Here is a 13,359-nt window from a genome sequence, read left to right as displayed (position 1 = left end):
ATTCAGGAGAGATGCTGACTCGTAAGATGTAAAGGACAAAAAGTGGCCAGAAGGAAGAAATAAACTGTTCCCCAAATTCACAACGGCAAGCTAGTTCCACTGTCCTGCTCTAAGGGCTAAGCTGCCCCATGTTACAGTAGGAAACCTGAGCTCCAGAAGACTATGCTACTCTTTCTGCAGTACTAGACAGCTTTCTAATGCATTGTGGTGCTTAAAAATCAGCATCATTCTGTCTCCTGCCAGAACACGATGAAAGAGGAGATCAATATTCCTGCAGCACGCACAGGCAGTATCGGCTGCTTCTTTACCAGAACTGCAGCAGACTGTCACTCCCTAAACAGCCAGCTGAGCAATTTCTGGTGATCTGGTATCTCCATAAGTTAGCAACATGCTTGTAAGAAAAAGTGAGAATCTCCAAACCTTTAGATTATTGGGATCGTTTCAGATCCAGAGCCTGAATCCTGTACAGGTTCCCTCAAGAGACTTTCACACAGTCCTTCATGAATTATTCTGCACATCTCAGCACACAATTTCCTTGGCAGTCACTCAAGGCAGCATAGTTGACTTCCAGAACTATCATCCCAACAAGTAAGAAGATAGCGATAAAAATATTATCTTCCTTGTAATCAGTTGCTTTAGTTGCAATAGACTACTGCAGAACCAATATCCAGCAGACAACAGAGCTATGAAATATTAGAAAGGACCACCTACTCATCCACCCTTCCCTGACTTTCATTAACTGACTGCAGTTTCCTTGTGCTTTGCCAGCAAACCTACAGGCTGTAGGATCAGGGTGAAGGAGATCAAGTCAAAATACTTAGGTTGCATGTGTGGTTTCACTGCTTCATATTCTGTGGATGTGTCTAAATGAGCATCTTAATTCAAATTAGGAACATGCTTTTGAGGCAAATCTCTCTGATTTGCCTGAGCTCTCCAGAACTTGGTTCTCATTGTGGAACTGTTTTGTCTGCATGAACATACACACAAACACACACACACACATATATACATACACATATATATACGGATTAGATTAACCTGAAAGCTATGCTTTCCTGGAGAATACCTTTCCAAGCAGCCAATCTTCAGGATCAGGCAACAGCTAGTCCAAAGTACACCTTAGGACATTTATAATTGGACTGTCAACTCTTTGCCACTAAATGTTGTGCCACCTAGATCAATTTCTCTGGCACCCACCACTCACTAATGGACTCCTGGAAGCTACCACAGTACCTATAAGGTACTCGTAAGTATGGAATCCATCTTCCAAAAGGAGATACGGGCTCATTTATGTCTCATTTATGACAGCACATTACATAGATTAATTCCTCTAGAGGGATTCCTCTGTTCTGTTAAATGTGATTTATATGCCTGTAATTAAAAAAAATAAAATATGAAGTGATTGTTATCAGTATATTCACATAATCACCATTCTACTACCTGAATTCAAACACACACTATAAAACCACCAAGAACTCCAAGACAATCAATTTCTACCCTCTCAGTCTCCAAGAGCCCTCCAGCATTCACAATCAAACTGAATTTTGATTTTGCCAAAACTTTGGAGGGATGCACATCAATGTTTGCCTCAGCCCAGCCCTACTTATTCCTCCTTTTTTTGCCCAGGGAACAGATTCTGAAACTTCCTTATCAGCCATTATCTTCTGACTGACTGACCTAAGCCATTCACAGTGCAGAGCAGCTTCCTCTATCATCTGGTTTAAGTAAATCCACTAGTCACTGATAGAGAAGAGAGAAGAAACAAGAGGAGACTCGAGGAGAGGAGAGGAGACTCGAGGAGAGGAGACTCGAGGAGAGGAGAGGAGACTCGAGGAGAGGAGACTCGAGGAGAGGAGACTCGAGGAGAGAAGACTCGAGGAGAGGAGACTCGAGGAGACTCGAGGAGAGGAGAGGAGACTCGAGGAGAGGAGACTCGAGGAGAGGAGACTCGAGGAGAGGAGACTCGAGGAGAGGAGAGGAGAGGAGAGGAGAGGAGAGGAGAGGAGAGGAGAGGAGAGGAGAGGAGAGGGGAGGGGAGGGGAGGGGAGGGGAGGGGAGGGGAGAGGGGAGGGGAGGGGAGGGGAATATAATAGAAAAAAGAAAAAATATAATAGAAAAAAAGAAAAAATAGAAAAAAAAGAAAAGAGGGGGAAAAAAAGGCAGCTTGTTTTGCTCCATGGATACCACCAGTGTTGATAATTGCAGTGTTCTATTCATCTTTCTAAGACACCTTGAGTTCATACAAAGAAAGTTGTGCTAAGGTGGGAATTGGTCTCTTCCACCATGTAACTAGTGATAGGATGAGAGGAAATGGCCTCAAGTTGCACCATGGAAGGTTTAGGTTGGATATTAGGAAAAATTCCTTTGCTGAAAGTGTGCTCAGGCATTGGAAAAGACTGCCCAGAGCAGTGGTGAAGTTGCCATCCCTGGAGGTGTTTAAAAACCATACAGGCATGGCACTTCAGGACATGATTTAGTGGGCATGTTGGTGTTAGCTTGACGGCTGGACTTGATGATCTTAAAGGTCTTTTCCAACTTTAATGATTCTATGATTCTATAATTCTAAGTATCTCCATCACTCAGCATTTCAGCTAGGGCAATTCTGTGATCCCCAGATCCTTTTGCATACAGAAGACCAAACCTGCCCACCAGTGACAAAGTGGAATTGCCTCAGGGATGGGACCACTGAAGAATTTTTAGGTGACTGTAGGTGACTTATGGTCATGAATCAGGACAAAGTGAGCACTGAGAAGGGACATTTAGAGTCAGGGTTCAAGAATTATTTCACTGTGAGTGGGACAGAACACAGGAACAGGCTGCCCAGGGGGGTTGTGGAGTCTCCCTCTCTGGAGGTATTCAAGATCCACCTGGATGAGTTCCTATGTGACCTGGTGTAAGTGATCCTGCTCTGGCAGTGGGTTAGACTAGATGATCTTTCGAGGTCCCTTCCAGCCCCTAACATTCTGTGATTCTGTGAACTCAGCCACATCAGTTCTACACTAGGTGCTTGTGTTAGTACATCTTGACTTGACACAATGAACCTATGCATGTTGTATGAAGAAATATATCATTAGTGTTTCTGAAGGTTGCCTTTGCTAAAATCTCAATGTTCCAGGAGGCTTTAAAAATCACTGCTTAAGCTTCACTGCAGTTTCCATTGCCAAGAAGCTCCAGTGACTTAATCAGTTAATCTAGAAATAGGAGCTGGATAAGCAACAGAAATTTAGGATGTGCAAATGTAATTCTGCCCTCTAATCTAAATTACATGTAAGTCACATCATAAATCTGTAAACGCTCCCCAAGTCTGTAGGCCAGCACTAATTTTGGCAAAAAGTAAGAAATATGTCTCTGGTGTTTGATTGTTTTTCATACTCCAGGTCTGGCATGCTCTTCCAAAATCTACTCTAGTCTGCCTTCTTGTAATATTCAATAGAGCTTAAAAAGAAAATGTATATGTTACATAGGTAAAATACTTTTTAAAAAAGACCAAAAAAAAAAAGCTATACTTCAATGCTTACAGCCTTTTGCAATAAACAAACTACAACAGCAGCTATATTCCACTACTTTGACACTAGCTTATGAAAATATATTCAATTTGAAGTATTGAAAATACAGACTTTGATTAATATTTCATCGTACACTGCATACAAATAAGCATCAGCAAATATCCCCCTGAAGCAGACCTTCCATGTAAATCACTCAGGGAAAAACTGATTTCCCTTTCATAAAACTGTAAATCCGAGGATCTAAAGTAAAAAGTCACAGAAAAGTCATTATATCACCAATACTGCTTAATAAAGATTGCTAAGGGTATATTAAGTGTCTGAGGCAGCACACACTCTTTCTTGTGCACGTGTGCTCAGCATAATCATTAAATCATTACAGAAGTTTATGATGTAGGACTTATGGGAGGAAATACATATATTACATAGTTTCATAGTTTCATTCAGGGTTGGAAGGGACCACAAGGATCATCTAGTTCCAACCCTCCTGCCATGGGCAGGGACACCCCACACTAGATCAGGCTGGACAGAGCCTCATCCAACCTGCTCTTAAACACCCCCAGGGACGGGGCCTCGACCACCTCCCTGGACAACACATTCCAGGGTTTCACCACTCTCATGGTGAAGAACCTCCTCCTCACATCTAGCCTGAATCTCCCCACCTCCAGCTTCATTCCATTCCCCCTAGTCCTATCACTACCTGAGATCCTGAGAAGTCCTTCCCCAGCCTTCCTGTAGGCCCCCTTCAGATACTGGAAGGCCACAATTAGGTCACCTCAGAGCCTTCTCTTCTGCAGACTGAACAGCCCCAACTCCTTCAGTCTGTCCTCATAGGAGAGGTGCTCCAGCCCTCTGATCATCCTTGTGGCCCTTCTCTGGACACGTTCCAGCACCTCCACATCCCATTCTGGTACACCTCCTGGACACTCTGTACTTTCTGGAGGACTGCAACTTTGTGACTTTCTTAAGGCACTCAGCTCAAACTGGGACACTGAGTCATAAGCTAAGCCATCAAACTGTTTTATGGGTATGGTCCCATTGTGGAACCGTGATGCAGTTATCTATTCTTAGGAATTTAAATTATCAGTCTGGAGTTTAAACTAATTGAAAGTAACTAACTCAGGAGCTGTTGGAGAGAGGCAGATCATAGAAGCAGAGAGTTATGGAATGGTTTGGAAAGGACCTTTGAAGATCAAAGAAGATAGAATCTTCTGCTACCTCTGGCTAGTAGTGATAAGCCAATATTGCCTGAGATACTTTCTGATTTGGGGATGAAAAAAAAAAAGCTACAGTGCCTGTGCTTGACTGCTCAGTCATGGGTTTAGGTTGTAAGATATCAGCTGGATTTAGCTTCTTTAGAATTCTGATACAATTGATGTTTCCCACAAGCACAAACTGACTTATTTTAAATTCTAGTTTTAATGAAGTAACTACAAAAAAAAGGAAGTGAAGCAGGCTGAGTAAATGAAACCCATCAGACAGCTACATCAGGATTGTGTGTAAAATTGTTTCATCCTTTAGCAAGTGATTGGCACTCAGTGTGTAGACTCACTACTTGATGGATACTTGGTAAAGGACCTGCTAGGCACTGTCCTTCAGATCTGCAGCTGTTGAGCAGCACAGCAGCACGGGGAGTGTATGCTGATACACCCACCTCCATCCCTCCCACCTCCACTCCCAGAAGACATGGTGGGTGAAAACTGCAGACTCAGGAATGGGGATACATGTCCGAGTTCTGCATTGTGGATGAAGCCCACATTATTTCACATGTGTCCAGTGAACCTACAGAATAGAAAAGGGTAGCATGGTTGTAAAGTAAACTTAGACAAGCAACTCATTCATTTCCTCTAGCCTTGATATCCACCTGTTTAATCACAGAATCACAGAACACCAGGGCTGGAAAGGACCTTGAAAGACCCCCTTGCCAGAGCAGGATCACCTAGACCAGGTCACACAGGAACTCATCCCCGCGGGTCTTGAATATCTCCAGAGTGGGAGACTCCACAACCCACCCTGGGCAGCCTGTTCCAGTGTTCCATCTCCCTCACAGTGAAAAAATTATTCCTTATGTTTCCGTGGAACTTTCTATGCCTCAGCTTCCAGCCGTTGCCCCTTGTCCTGTCATTAGTAATCACTGAGAAGAGCCTGGCTCCATCCTCTTGGCACTCACCCTTTATGTGTTTATAAACATTAATGAGGCCACCCTGTAGTGTCCTTTTAACTGAAGAGTCACAGCTCCCACAGTGTCTCCTTGTAAGGAAGATGTTCCACTCCCTTAATCATTTTTGTGGTTCTGTGCTGGACTCTCTGAGGCAGTTCCCTGTCCTTTCTGAACTGAGGGGTCCAGACCTGGACATGATATTCCAGGTGCAGCCTCATCAGGGCAGAGTAGAGGGAACAGTGTTGGCAGACAGGGTAAAATCAGGTTGGTGTCATCAGGAAGGGTGAGACAATATTCAGGAGCAAAACTCAGTAGGTATCAACTCTGATCCTGTGGTGCTTCCAATTGCCCAAGACAAAGCAGTTCTAGATAATGACCAAAAGAAGCAATATAATCACTAGCTTGTTGCTGAGCTTGGGTTTTTTCTTTCCTTCTCACGATTTTTAATTAGTACTTCTATCTGTGCTACTTATCATGAAGCTGATACCAAAATACTGAAGAAACAAAGCCTTATCTCTTTAGAAAACAAAGCTGAAGACTCCTTCTCAGAGGCTCCGTACTCGGCTCACACAGTACGTTCCTGCCATCTGGTGGCACCGTAGGGTTTGCAGCACTCTCTTACATTGCGTAGTTAGGGTTTCAAACGAAAACCCCAAACTGGGGTTGGACTTTCCCGTGCCATCTGGTTAAACGCCGCACATACACTGAGTGAAATCTTAGTCTGACTGATAGGAGTGTCGACGCTTCAGACTGCTCTAATTGCATTGATTTCAGTACGAAAAATAATTGAAACTTAAGAATGTAAAGAAGAGTTTGGGTTTTAGGGGGCAAGTTGTCATTACACTTGAAATAACCTGAGGTTGTATTTTAAATGATACCTTGCATTTGTGTTAAGTTCTTTACTATAAGGGTGGTGCAACACTGGAACAGGTGGCCCAGAGAGGTGAGGGAGGCCCCATCCCTGGAGGCATTCAAGGTCAGGCTTAATGGGGCTCTGAGCAACCTGGTCTGAGAGGAGATGTCCCAGCTTGTTTAAGCAGGGGGTTTGGACTGGATGACCTTTAAAGGTTCCTTCCAACCCCATGCAATCTATGATTTTGTTATGAGTTCATCTATATTTTTTTATTTGGGATACTGGGATGCTACCTCCTTTTTCAAGTCTGCCTGGAGAAAAAAAACAAAAGCTGCATCTTTTATATTACTTTAGCCAAGATCCTTCAAGTGTGTGTCTCTGTGCTGAAAGTTTACATGTTTTTCAAAGCTAAAGGAATGGAGGAGAATGTGCAAATGTCAGATTTCCTGCTCCTGCTTTCAGGTTGGAATCGCCGACTCGATCTTTGAGCATGGATGCACCACGAGGAATTAATATCAAAGCACAGGCTGGCAATATTGAAGCTCTGTCCCAGATGGATATCAAACTACACAGCAGTGATGGTGTGGTGAGTACAAGCCCTTCTGTTTCCATAATGATGGTTGAGCTTGCTGCCCAAGTATAGCTAATAACTTCAAGGTTGTTTTCAATTCTTGTTAATTTAACTCCTGTGATTCTAGGAGACAGGATATTAAAATTAATGGTGTCAATAGTAAGATATTTATTTGTGGGTCAGATTACCTATTACTACCAACTGATACAATGTTAGCCTAGAGAAATACTTTCTAATAAAACTCTGATGGCATCGAGTTCTTCACTAGCACAGTGATCTGCAGGTACCCCAGCATGGTCCTTGGCCCAGAGGCAGATGCTTAAGCTCCAGAGTTGCTATACTGAGTACAGCACTGCAGACCTTAAGAGTTGCCCTGTCAGCAAGAGCATGCAAAATGCATCAGCCTATTTACCCTATTTGCAAGGCTGTACAGTGCTAGGTCTCCTACAAAGGAACCAGACCAACCTGTGTCTGCATCCTTAACCAGCTGGCATGGCTGTGGGGCTTCAGCACTCAGGGCAGTGTTATCACCACCCTCTCAGCGAAGTACTTCTTCCTTACACCTACATCTACTGTCCTCTGGTTTAAAACAGTTACCCCTTGCTCTATCACTACGCTCCCTGATAATGAATCTCTCCCTTTCTTTCCTGTAGACCCCCTCTAAGTCCTGCAAGGCTAGTATAATATCTTCTTAGAGCCTTCTCTTCTCTGGGCTGAACTGCAATGCTCTCAGCCTGTCCTCATACAGAAGGTGCTCCAGGCCTTAGTCATCTTTACGGTCTTCCTCTGTCGTATGCTCTCTCCCTCATGTCTGTCTTATGCTGGTGCCCCAACACTGAACACAGTACTACAGTTGGTGTCTCATGAGAATGGAGTGGTAGAATCACCTCCCTTAACCTGCTGGCCACATTTATTTTGGTGCAGCACAGAATAGAATTGCCAGTTCATATTTTTATTCACCAACACACTCAAGTCCTCCTGAGATCTGATCTCAACCCACTTATCACCCAGCCTGTATCCATGTTTGGTATTGCCCCAACCCAGATGCAGGACCTTGTACATGGCCTCATTGAACTTTATGAGGTTTTTGCTAAGGAAGAGATTGGGCACCATCTTATCCCTCTCTCATGTTCCAGTGTCTGCCAAGAGCCTAAGTCTCAGGGCAGCTTTGTATATACCTGTAATGGTTTAGAATCTACCACCACCACATTAACAAGAAGCTCGTCTCAGGAAAGCAAAAGGAAGCTATATTTACAAGTAAAACTATGCTCTACAATGGAATGCAATGAATATGTACAAATACACAGTATTTACAATATTATACAGGTATTTACAGGCAGAAAACAGCAAGGAAAACCCCCTGAACCTTCTGGGACCCCAAAAGGAGTGGGGGAATTGCTCCCCTTCTCCCCTAACCCCCCCCCCCCCCCCCCCTTTCCTCTGTTTAATTAGAAGAAAAGAGAAAAGAGAAATAAAAGTTAGGAAAGTACTGTTAGTCTTATCTGCAAGGTCAGCTAGTAGTGATAAGATCCTCCCAGCCGAGCAGAGCAGAAAGTATCAGCCAATGAAGGAAGAAAGGAATGAAGTGGGATGTGAGATATTGCTAGGGGTACATCTCACATCTGGCCAATGAAATTCATTTAGAATAATCTTTTGTTTTCCTTTGTACACCCAGCTGTGAATTGTTTATACTTCTTCACTGTTCTGCTCAAAAATCTGCGGCTAACTTTTAAAGGCATAGCCTAAAGCTACCACAATACCATGTCTTGGTGGAAGGCTACTCTTAAATCACTGCTGAGACAATGTCCAGTTGGTTCATGGTACTCTCTTGCATTATTCTCTGTAATGAGCCCATTTGTCCTGCTTTCTCTCATGCAGCTTTTGCTCGATGCTGAAACTGTGCGACTGCCCAAATTGCCTGAGGGTACCAGGGGTGGATCCAGTATTTCTCAGGGGCTCTACGAAATCTGCGTGTGTCCAGATGGAAAGCTCTACTTGTCGGTGGCTGGCATGGGCTCCACTTGCCAAGAATACAGCCGTGTCTGCCAGTGAGGCACCAGCAAAGGCCACACACTCCCTTGCTGGTCTGAGTTTCGCATTGTTGCTAAAGAGCACTATTGAAAACAGAATCTTCAGAATTTCCACAACAAAGTACTTCAGTTTAGAAAACAAATCTGTAGCTACAATTCTGGACTACAGGGTGAAAGGGGAAGAAGAGCACAAATGACATTTCAACTTCAGAAGAATGACTTGAATCAAATTACATGTTCTGTCAGTAACATTTTGAAAACAGCCTTACAGAAAGCATAAAAAAAATAATAAAAGGAATGTGTTTCCTTGCTGGACTTATTATTCAGTCAAATGATTGTCTCATTTTTAATATTTTTGAGCTCTGTGGGTTTTTTCTCTTACACCATGTAAACACTGCATTAGTGAGTGAAATTAAATGGAGGGAACTACTTGAACTCTTTGCTAAGATAAAGCATTATTTAAGGAATTCAGAAAGTGCCAGCAAATGGTCTATGCAATTTTGTTCTTGCAATAACACAAGATATGAGATGTGTGGTATTTGTATAAGTTCTGTCTAGAAGGGTGAATTTGCTAATAGCTTTCTGGTTTAATTTGGCAACATATATGCTGATTTGCTTATTACTGAGAGTCACATAAAAATGACTAACACAAAAAGCTCCAGGAGTCATTTACACCCCAAATCTGTTCACTGTACAAGAGAAATATGTTAGCATATTTTATAATAGCAATAGTTTGTTGTACTGCCTGTACCTTCATACGCATTTAAACCCTTTTATATTTTAGGACATGCTAATTCAACGAGGCAATTTGCTATGCCAGCTGTACTAGTAAAACAAACACAAAAATATGTGGCTCCAGATTGTCTGACACAAGGAACTGTTTGGGCAGTAGGGAAAAAAAAAAAACAAATCCTTTTTTTGCAGCCCACATGATTCAGTTGAGATGACTATTCCATTTCCATCTGCAGCTGTTGACTGGTATTTCTGATCCTGTCAGAATGGGATTCCATCACAAGCAGAGAGAGTAAAACTACTCTTTATTGGGTTTCACATTATGACTTTGGATACAAAATAAATGCTCACCAGAGCTGACAAACCATTTATTTACCTTGTAAAGAAACACAACTGCAGACTCATTTCCCTGTACAGTGTTGCACTGAATACAAATAGTTTGCACACCTCTGGGTAGCAGGATTTGTATTTAACAGCTTGTTGTTTAAAGGTCTTGGATTTTTTTTATCCTTTTAATGGTATTTTGTATATAGTTGATAGTATTACCCAAGTAGGGGCTGCTATCACATAGTGCCTTGGTGTCAGCCACTATCTAGTTTCAAAGGCACTTAATTGTCATCATACTTGTGTTTCTGACATCAAGGAATATATGCCCACTTCTATGTGGTGTCAAAATACTCATTTGATCTAATCTAATCCCTCAATGTTAGCTAGACACTGTAAATAAGTGCATTAGTTGCAATCTGCTGGCGATGGAAACATAGCATTTTAATGTATACATTTTAAGGGTTTGTTTTGGAAGTACATTTTCAAATGTGACTTGCTAGTTAATGCCGGGCAAGGGACTGAATATAGACTTTCCATGTATCACAAGAGTAACCAAACCCCTAAACTACTGCCACTGAAGTTGGTCTGGTTTAGTTACTGTTTTCACAAAGCCATAGCATACATTAGGAAAATCAGGATGCTGTTCCCTGGCTAGTAACCTTACAAAGTATTATGGAACCTCGGTTACACATTGCAGTAACTGCTCCTTTTCTTATGGAAATATGCCTTTTGGACTTGCCTCAGTTCACAAATGGATTCAGAGTACTACAGAAAACTGAACAGGTCTGCTGTGTCCTCAAGCTCTGCCATCATCCAAATAACCAACTTCTCCCTCTTATTTTTTTAAATATCATTCTTCTTTTCATCATGCTACAAAACTGACAGTGAAAATGGAGCTGCATTATATAAAATGTGTAGGTTTTCTAAAGCATGGATGGCGATTTCCTGTCACTGAAGAACGTTTTTAGGATTATTTTTTTCTTTTAGGTGTAGTTAGTGGAAAAACAAAGTTTATTCTATAATTACTACAGTGTAGTCATCTGATGCTATAATCTCAATTGCTGTCAATCTCAATAGAGTTCATGTATCACTAAACTATAATTTTTGATATCTCTATATAGATGTCTTTCCATCTGTCTTTAATACTTCAAATTTATTGTTTCTACTTGCATCAAACTTCAGTAAGTGACTGCAGAGTAGTAGAAAATTATGGCACAGGAGAGTATGCAATTCTCTGGTTTACTTTCAGAAGCGTTATTCAAACGGCGAAGGAAAAAACCCAGCGCTACCCAACTAGAGCAGCAAACTCTATTGTTTGCTTACTTTTTTTCCCCACAAAAAAATAATTATTTAAAGCAGTTCTTCTAACTGGTTAGGATTGTTATACAGTGGAAAAGTGGAAAAAAAAAAAATCAAAAATGGTAGTATAATTTTATTGGTGACCGCCCAAACACAACCCTCTTTGTTTCCATGTCACAGTCCTTTAGTACTGACATTTGTCTATCTTTATATACGTTTATGCAAAAAGAAATTGCAAGAATTAACTGAAAACTGAGTTCTTGAATAAACTTTATACATTTTGAAAAGTCTGCTTCTCCTTTTGTGTTCAAACCCACCACAAAGTGAAACACAGCTTAAATGAGTGTTTTCATTTTTAGGACAAAATTAGCTTCCCAAGACTCTAAGAATGAAATATACCTTGTTAAAATGTGAACAAAAGTCCTAGCCCAAACTAAAAATTTACTTTCCAGAATTAGAAGATGCTTGACAATGTCACTGGATGTGTAGAATTCCTTTATCTCATCTATAGTAGGTGACAGTAAGCAACAAAAAAAATCATGCCAATGCTACTGAAATAATTATCCAGAAAGCAAACCAAAGAAAATACAAAGCTATGATTAAAATCTCATTGACAAACACCTCCATGTGACTAAAATAAGTGTGTCTTCTTCAAATGAAAACATCTACTTTGGCTGTCAAATTAGTTACCTATTATTTCTGCTCTTGTTTCACAATACCAATCCAGTCATCCTCACAGTGTTCAGAGCCATGGGTTAATCATGAGGTCTGTGGTGACAGGTTGGACTTGATGATCTTTGAGGTCTCTTCCAACCTTGGTGATTCTTTGATTCTGTGATTCTGTGAAATCTCAAAGTAGGTAGTACCCTCCTTTGATTGGATCAATTACAATAGATTTTACTGAAACATTTAAAGCAACCCAAGTATCAAATGGATGCAATGCCTATACTAGTAGTTATTTTTCAAATCACCATAGTATCTTTATGGTGATTTGAGTACAAATATTGCAAAACTGCACTTTTTTATGCAACAAACCATTGCTTTTTCTTTCAGTAGCTGGCTACACAAAAGCAGTTTCTTAATAAAAAGGTCTTTTTGCTGTTGATCATTACAGAGGCAATTATTTCTCTTTAGAACAGGTGCTAATGTCATTGTTTGAGAAGAAAACTCCCAAAGCTTCAACAAGATTAGTAAAACACCTGCCAGAGCTTGTTACAACCATAGTTCCTTAGATTTAAGCTACAAATGTACAGTTGAATCAATTTCCTGTATCACTCATGTCTGATCAACCTCACAACTATAATCCTGGGTGGCACTACTGAAGCTGCTCTTACGAGGGACAATATTGGTACCTGTGAAAAATAATAAGGCCGAAAAAAACATTTTCACCCATGTGAACTTGTGTTATGTGGAGAATTACTTGTGAAATGGATTTTTGTGGAACCTACATGCTAACATTTACTTCTACAGATCCTGAATACCTGTGCTCAGCTTCCATGCCCAACTTAGGAACAAATACAGTATTCTGGATTTCCCAAATCTTCCAGGTAAACCAAAAGGCAGCACTGATGAAGCATTTTTATTTTTAACAGGGATTAAAATGGTAGCTATGAAATCAGTTTCTACCACAATATGGTTTCCTGGTCTCATTTGGCCTCTTCATTTAGGCTACCTGTTATAGCTAGTTAAAGAAACAGCAAACCCCAACAAACAATTAAAAAGACTTCCAATTGAGACACCACTCTTGCCTGTCTCTCTACATCCATGTATAAATTTTATAGCAACTGATCAATAGTATCAAGCCAGGAATGACAGGATTTTTCTGTCTCACTCAGATTTTCTTGCTCACCTTGCTTCAATATGTAAAACTGCTTCAGACCATT

The 13,359-nt window shown here is 41.1% G+C and overlaps 1 protein-coding gene across 4 annotated transcripts in view; it reads left to right on the top strand.

Moving 5' to 3' along the window:
• Positions 1–11,764, top strand: part of SGCG (sarcoglycan gamma) — a 146,447-nt gene extending 134,683 nt beyond the window's left edge. For all 4 annotated transcript variants that reach the window (XM_068144022.1, XM_068144013.1, XM_068144039.1 and 1 more), the window contains 2 exons: positions 6,980–7,103; positions 8,967–11,764. In XM_068144022.1, coding sequence (XP_068000123.1) covers positions 6,980–7,103; positions 8,967–9,140 — 298 coding nt within the window. In that variant the 3' untranslated portion in view covers positions 9,141–11,764. The remainder of the gene's footprint in view (positions 1–6,979; positions 7,104–8,966) is intronic.
• Positions 11,765–13,359: the final 1,595 nt, after the last annotated feature.

Source organism: Melanerpes formicivorus, unplaced genomic scaffold (assembly GCF_026170545.1).
Source record: "Melanerpes formicivorus ecotype bairdi unplaced genomic scaffold, bMelFor1.0.p_v2 SCAF_1, whole genome shotgun sequence".
NCBI lineage: Eukaryota > Metazoa > Chordata > Aves > Piciformes > Picidae > Melanerpes > Melanerpes formicivorus.
The sequence above is the reverse complement of the archived record's forward strand: the minus strand, read 5'-3'. Positions and strand labels throughout refer to the sequence as shown.